Raw genomic sequence first — 7042 nt, forward strand, 5'->3', positions numbered from 1 at the left:
ACCAGCGAGGAGTCGAACCTAGAATCTTCTGATCCGTAGTCAGACGCATTGAGATTTGCCTTTTCTTCTGGACTTTTCGAAAAGAAAAAAAAAAAACAATTACAAAAGCAGCCTGAGAAAAATAAATACAGAGCGAGCCAGCCAGGAGTCGGACCTAGAATCTTCTGATCCATAGTCAGACTCGTTATCCATTGCGCCTCTGGCCCACTGACAAAAGTGCCTCTCGATTGCACCAGACTTGTTGTTTTTTTAACATGACAGAGGCCAGAATTGCTGTCTGCTTACTCTCATGCTGTTATCAGGAGTGAAGCCCACAAGCCCACCAGCTCACCAAGTACCTAGCCCTTCCCTGGTGGTCTAGTGGTTAGGATTCGGTGCTCCCACGGCCAGGGTTTGATTCCCGGTCAGGGAATGCTCTTTTGCCTTCCAACGGTGGACTGTCAATTGAATCTCTGCTTGCTGCTAGAAACCCAGCCAAAAAAAAAAAGTTGTGCACTTGAAAAAAAAACACACCTTCTCGTTTCAACTGTTCCCTCTTAGCTTGACGCAGCAAGGCAACATCTCCACTGTCCCACTCAAAAATGCAGCTTGACAGTCTGGACATAAAGATGGGGTAAAGAGGATGTGCATCCTTTGTACACCCAGATGCCAGTCGCCGCATGAAGTGGTATATGTCAAGCTTTACAACCAGGTCTGGCCACCCACCAAATGTTTGTTTTAGTTTTGTCTGTCCTGTGCCATCCCGACAACATTCACAGTCAACATAGAGAAGCTGAGGAGGAGCCACAACAGCATTGGTGTACCTGCGGATGAGATCAGCAGCCATGGTGTCAAGAGCAGGACCATCCTGAGCAGTCAGGACACTGATGAGGATTTGGCCCACCTCATTGCTCACAGATGTAAGCCACAAGGCGGTCCCCTTGGCAAGGCCTGATAGCTTCTTGGTGATCTGTGATCACACAGAAAAGACAGTGAATGCCTAAAGCCCAAATAAACTTTCTTTTATATGTAAAATACTGAAATAATACTGTTTTTTTATATACAAAGCATTAATTTCATTTTTCATGTCTTTACTGCTAATGTTGTATTTTAGACGTTTGTTTGTGAGGTAGGATTTTAAAGTGGCAAGAGTTAAAAATATTTACCTTTTTTGTGGAATCTATTTTTAATATATTGCCAAAGGTGGATGTTATGCTGGCTTTTATGTGATCCATTCTGCTTAAGATGTCTCGGCCATAAACAGCCAGCATCCACCGGTGGGAAGGAATAGCCACTGGCTTAGGAGGTTCGTGGAACTTGATAGGGTGCAGGCTTGGCTGGACAACAAAGTCCGAGCATGCGCCAAGGTAGCGACAAACACGCTTAAGCCACTCTTCGCTGTGATTTCTGTGATTTTGCCTGACCAAGCGGCTGGGGCTATTACCCAAGGTCCTCTCCCTCAGAAAACAGATCACCCAGATCACCCGGGCATATCTGTATTAAGAAACAAAGTGAAAAAGAGACCAAAAAATGGCAAACATTAAAACAAGCAAATTTATAGTGTGTTTGAATGACAAACATTTGTGACACAGGCTAAATAATTTCAGTATACTCACTTTCGTGTCAGGATCAGTCGGAACTCCATTCTATAATGATAACAATAACAATACTACTACTACTACTACTACTAATAATAAAATGTTTAACTGCAAATATGTAATCTTGCTGATAGATAAAAAGTGATTCATACTGACCTGGAATGAACCTGTTCAGATGCAAGTGGAATGATTCAAGTGATGTGGACCCTCTTGCACATCTGTAGTTTGGCAAGACAATGCCCTCCTTGGTAGTGGTGCCAGTTACAGTGTACAGGAGGACACCTGGTTCATCCTGAATGCACTTCACATGCTTCTTCTGGATTTGCCAGATGTGCTGCATCCTCTCGTGGTCCAAGAGAGGGACACCAAGATAGTCTCTGCCCTTTACCCCCATGAGCTCATTAAGAAGCAGTTCAATCATTATGATCGTCTGCCGCTCCCCTCTTGTCTGCCTCCTGCAGTGCAACGCTAGTTCCTCCTTGGTGATCTGCTGGTCCACTAGTTGTTCAGTGATCCCAGGAACACCTTCTCGTTTCAACTGTTCCCTCTTAGCTTGACGCAGCAAGGCAACATCTCCACTGTCCCACTCAAAAATGCAGCTTGACAGTCTGGACATAAAGATGGGGTAAAGAGGATGTGCATCCTTTGTACACCCAGATGCCAGTCGCCGCATGAAGTGGTATATGTCAAGCTTTACAACCAGGTCTGGCCACCCACCAAATCTTTGCTTTAGTTTTGTCTGTCCTGTGCCGTCCCGACAACATTCACAGTCAACATAGAGAAGCTGAGGAGGAGCCACACCAGCATTGCTGTACCTGCGGATGAGATCAGCAGCCATGGTGTCAAGAGCAGGACCCTCCTGAGCAGTCAGGACACTGACGAGGATTTGGCCCACCTCATTGCTCACAGATGTAAGCCACAAGGCGGTCCCCTTGGCAAGGCCTGATAGCTTCTTGGTGATCTGTGATCACACAGAAAAGACAGTGAATGCCTAAAGCCCAAATAAACTGTTTATTTTATATGTAAAATATTGAAATAATACTGTTTTTTTTTATATACAAAACATTAATTTAATTTTTCATGCCTTTACTGCTAATGTTGTATTTTAGACTTTTGTTTGTGAGGTAGGATTTTACAGTGGCAAGAGTTAAAAATATTTACCTTTTTTGTGGAATCCATTTTTAATATATTGCCAAAGGTGGATGTTATGCTGGCTTTTATGTGATCCATTCTGCTTAAGATGTCTCGGCCATAAACAGCCAGCATCCACCGGTGAGAAGGAATAGCCATTGGCTTAGGAGGTTCGTGGAACTTGACAGGGTGCAGGCTTGGCTGGACAACAAAGTCTGAGCATGCGCCAAGGTAGCGACAAACACGCTTAAGCCACTCTTCGCTGTGATTTTCCCTCACCTGCCTGACCAAGCGGCTAGGGCTATTACCCAAGGTCCTCTCCCTCAGAAAACGGATCACCCGTATGTCACAGGCATATCTGTATTAAGAAACAAAGTGAAAAAGAGACCAAAAAATGGCAAACATTAAAACAAGCAAATTTATAGTGTGTTTGAATGACAAACATTTGTGACACAGGCTAAATAATTTCAGTATACTCACCTTCGTGTCAGGATCAGTCGGAACTCCATTCTGTGTGCCAAATCCAGCTGGTTCAAGATGGTCTCACTGGTGGAAATGTAACTCGTTTTACAACCAGCTGAACTGCACCAGAGAGTCTCCGTAATCATCAGGTAGTACCTATCCACATCCAAAACTTGGCGGGCTCTCTTGTGGGCTCCATAACTTGTGAGATGTTTTCCACAAACAGGACAGGACAGCCTGACCCTCCAAAGGTGGTATGGCATCCACAAGAGAAGCCGGTGTGTGAAAAAAACGCTCTGGAGCGGGGGCCTGATGATAAATGAGCGCTGGCTCCGATGGATCATACCACAGCTTCAGGTCAGTGCGCAGCCGCTTGTTCTTCCACAGAGCAGATGAAATCCACTTCTGATCCTGAGGTGGTATGGTCCCCATCAGCTTTGCAGGCAGCCAGCCAGGCTCTGAACCAGGAGCAGTCTCCATGTCAGCAGTAGGGTGAGCTGAGCAACTAACCACAGATGGAGCAGCAGAGTTGACAAAAAAAGAGTTGGCAGTGGCAGATGCAGAGGTCACAGGCGCAAGAGGAGGCTGTTTTTCCTCTAGATAACGGTTACCATGCGTGTTTTCAAATGCATGACGTGAGTATTTTCACCTGGACAAGACTTTAATTACCAGTTCGAGGTATCTATTCAGCAATCACAGGAATCTGCCACAAAAAATAAAACCCCTTGGGTCGAGTCAAACAACAGATCCCTTGAATGCATGCAACAGGATTTAATTAATTAAACGATCCCTTCGGATAATTCTTGTTTTGATAAATTATTCTCAAAAGGCAAATCTCAACGCGTCTGACTACGGAACAGAAGATTCTAGGTTCGACTCCTCACTGGTTCACTCTCTGTTTACTTTTCTCAGGCTGTATTTGTAACTTTTTTTTTTTTATGTGCATCCTTTGTACACCCAGATGCCAGTCGCCGCATGAAGTGGTATATGTCAAGCTTTACAACCAGGTCTGGCCACCCACCAAATCTTTGCTTTAGTTTTGTCTGTCCTGTGCCGTCCCGACAACATTCACAGTCAACATAGAGAAGCTGAGGAGGAGCCACACCAGCATTGCTGTACCTGCGGATGAGATCAGCAGCCATGGTGTCAAGAGCAGGACCCTCCTGAGCAGTCAGGACACTGACGAGGATTTGGCCCACCTCATTGCTCACAGATGTAAGCCACAAGGCGGTCCCCTTGGCAAGGCCTGATAGCTTCTTGGTGATCTGTGATCACACAGAAAAGACAGTGAATGCCTAAAGCCCAAATAAACTTTCTTTTATATGTAAAATACTGAAATAATACTGTTTTTTTATATACAAAGCATTAATTTCATTTTTCATGTCTTTACTGCTAATGTTGTATTTTAGACGTTTGTTTGTGAGGTAGGATTTTAAAGTGGCAAGAGTTAAAAATATTTACCTTTTTTGTGGAATCTATTTTTAATATATTGCCAAAGGTGGATGTTATGCTGGCTTTTATGTGATCCATTCTGCTTAAGATGTCTCGGCCATAAACAGCCAGCATCCACCGGTGGGAAGGAATAGCCACTGGCTTAGGAGGTTCGTGGAACTTGATAGGGTGCAGGCTTGGCTGGACAACAAAGTCCGAGCATGCGCCAAGGTAGCGACAAACACGCTTAAGCCACTCTTCGCTGTGATTTTCCCTCACCTGCCTGACCAAGCGGCTAGGGCTATTACCCAAGGTCCTCTCCCTCAGAAAACGGATCACCCGTATGTCACAGGCATATCTGTATTAAGAAACAAAGTGAAAAAGAGACCAAAAAATGGCAAACATTAAAACAAGCAAATTTATAGTGTGTTTGAATGACAAACATTTGTGACACAGGCTAAATAATTTCAGTATACTCACTTTCGTGTCAGGATCAGTCGGAACTCCATTCTGTGTGCCAAGTCCAGCTGGTCCAAGATGGTCTTGCTGGTGGAAATGTAACTCGTTTTACAACCAGCTGAACTGCACCAGAGAGTCTCCGTGATCATCAGGTAGTACCTATCCACATCCAAAACTTGGCGGGCTCTCTTGTGGGCTCCATAACCTGTGAGCTGTTTTCCACAAACAGGACAGGACAGCCTGACCCTCCAAAGGTGGTATGGCATCCACAAGAGAAGCCGGTGTGTGAAAAAACGCTCTGGAGCGGGGGCCTGATGATAAATGAGCGCTGGCTCCGATGGATCATACCACAGCTTCAGGTCAGTGCGCAGCCGCTTGTTCTTCCACAGAGCAGATGAAATCCACTTCTGATCCTGAGGTGGTATGGTCCCCATCAGCTTTGCAGGCAGCCAGCCAGGCTCTGAACCAGGAGCAGTCTCCATGTCAGCAGTAGGGTGAGCTGAGCAACTAACCACAGATGGAGCAGCAGAGTTGACAAAAAAAGAGTTGGCAGTGGCAGATGCAGAGGTCACAGGCGCAAGAGGAGGCTGTTTTTCCTCTAGATAACGGTTACCATGCGTGTTTTCAAATGCATGACGTGAGTATTTTCACCTGGACAAGACTTTAATTACCAGTTCGAGGTATCTATTCAGCAATCACAGGAATCTGCCAAAAAAAATAAAACCCCTTGGGTCGAGTCAAACAACAGATCCCTTGAATGCATGCAACAGGATTTAATTAATTAAACGATCCCTTCGGATAATTCTTGTTTTGATAAATTATTCTCAAAAGGCAAATCTCAACGCGTCTGACTACGGAACAGAAGATTCTAGGTTCGACTCCTCACTGGTTCACTCTCTGTTTACTTTTCTCAGGCTGTATTTGTAACTTTTTTTTTTTTTTTTTGAAAAGTCAAGAAGAACAGGCAAATCTCCAAGCACGCGTCTTTAATTCCACAAAAGCCGTATGTTGAACACCCGTTCCAATGTCTATGGGAGACGCGCACATGCTCCGTGATTGCCATTCGTCCCACAAGCACTCTGACAAACTCAGCGATTAACGTGGAAATAAACTCCACACTGGCAGTCATTTGATTCTTAAATGAACAACTTCATCGTTACTCTGTAACTGCTTCACTACTTTGAATGGTGTAATGCCATGTGGTTTTGATGTCATGGGCTTGCCATTTTGTAGCCTTATTCCTAACTGCCACCTGGACATTGAGAATAAGTTGTAAACTAAATGAAACTGAACGAGCGAATAATCAGCAACTTATCCGATTAAAAATTTCTCTCACTTTCATTGTTAATCTCACAATTTGTCATTTTTGTACCTTGACACACCGACTATAGGCTGTTTTTCCTCTAGATAACGAGGTATCTATTCAGCAATCACAGGAATCTGCCATAAAAACTGAACCCCTTGGGCGAGTCAAACAACAGACCCCTTGAATGCATGCAACACGATTTAATTAAGTCACACACCAAAAGCCATAGGCCACTCCAAAACCCTGCCCCCACACTGGCCACACGTATGAAAAGTGTCCCACAAGCCTGTGGCCACTTCAATGCAGTTCCCATATGGTCTAGCGGTTAGGATTCCTGGTTTTCACCCAGGTGGCCTGGGTTCGACTCCCGGTATGGGAAGGAGGGCTCATTTTTGCTTCCCTTCTTAAAAAGCCAGCACGTCTTCCTGCACCAGAAGTGATTTTTGGCCAGCAGCAGAGCTACAGAACCCTTATAGGTTGAGGTTCTGCCTAACACCCCATGACTTTGATAGCTCAGCTGGTAGAGCGGAGAACTGTAGGTAGGAGTGTTGGCAATCCTTAGGTTGCTGGTTTGACTCTGGCTTGAAGGAGGTGTTTTTTCAAGCGCACACCTTTGATTTTTTTTTGGCTAGGTTTCTCGCAGCAGCCAGCAGAGATTCAATTGACAGTCCACCGG

General features: G+C 44.9%; 1 protein-coding gene, 1 non-coding gene and 1 pseudogene across 2 annotated transcripts; 1 reads left to right on the plus strand and 2 right to left on the minus strand.

The window, feature by feature from the left end:
- Positions 1-522: 522 nt before the first annotated feature.
- On the minus strand, positions 523-3664 carry LOC107741576 (uncharacterized; annotated as a pseudogene).
- Positions 3665-4562: 898 nt separating this feature from the next.
- LOC107741578 (uncharacterized) lies at positions 4563-5556 on the minus strand. The gene is made up of 2 exons (XM_016554330.1): positions 5082-5556; positions 4563-4959 (listed from the first exon to the last, which is right to left on the minus strand). Exons 1-2 carry the CDS (start codon positions 5540-5542, stop codon positions 4563-4565), a joined length of 858 nt encoding a protein of 285 aa, XP_016409816.1. The 5' UTR covers positions 5543-5556.
- Positions 5557-6673: 1117 nt separating this feature from the next.
- Positions 6674-6745, plus strand: trnae-uuc (transfer RNA glutamic acid (anticodon UUC)). Its single transcript has one exon. It is a non-coding gene; the product is annotated as a tRNA-Glu (tRNA).
- Positions 6746-7042: the final 297 nt, after the last annotated feature.

Source organism: Sinocyclocheilus rhinocerous, unplaced genomic scaffold (genome assembly GCF_001515625.1).
Source record: "Sinocyclocheilus rhinocerous isolate Xijiao unplaced genomic scaffold, SAMN03320098_v1.1 scaffold3362, whole genome shotgun sequence".
Classification (NCBI taxonomy): domain Eukaryota; kingdom Metazoa; phylum Chordata; class Actinopteri; order Cypriniformes; family Cyprinidae; genus Sinocyclocheilus; species Sinocyclocheilus rhinocerous.

What these genes read in the sequence shown, in the direction of transcription:
- LOC107741578 (XM_016554330.1), bottom strand. Translation starts at nt 5,542, where the DNA reads ATGGAGACTGCTCCTGGTTCAGAGCCTGGCTGGCTGCCTGCAAAGCTG. An exon ending in CGACTGATCCTGACACGAAA is followed by an intron (nt 4,960 to 5,081) that starts GTGAGTATACTG and finishes TTCTTAATACAG; the next exon opens with ATATGCCTGTGACATACGGG.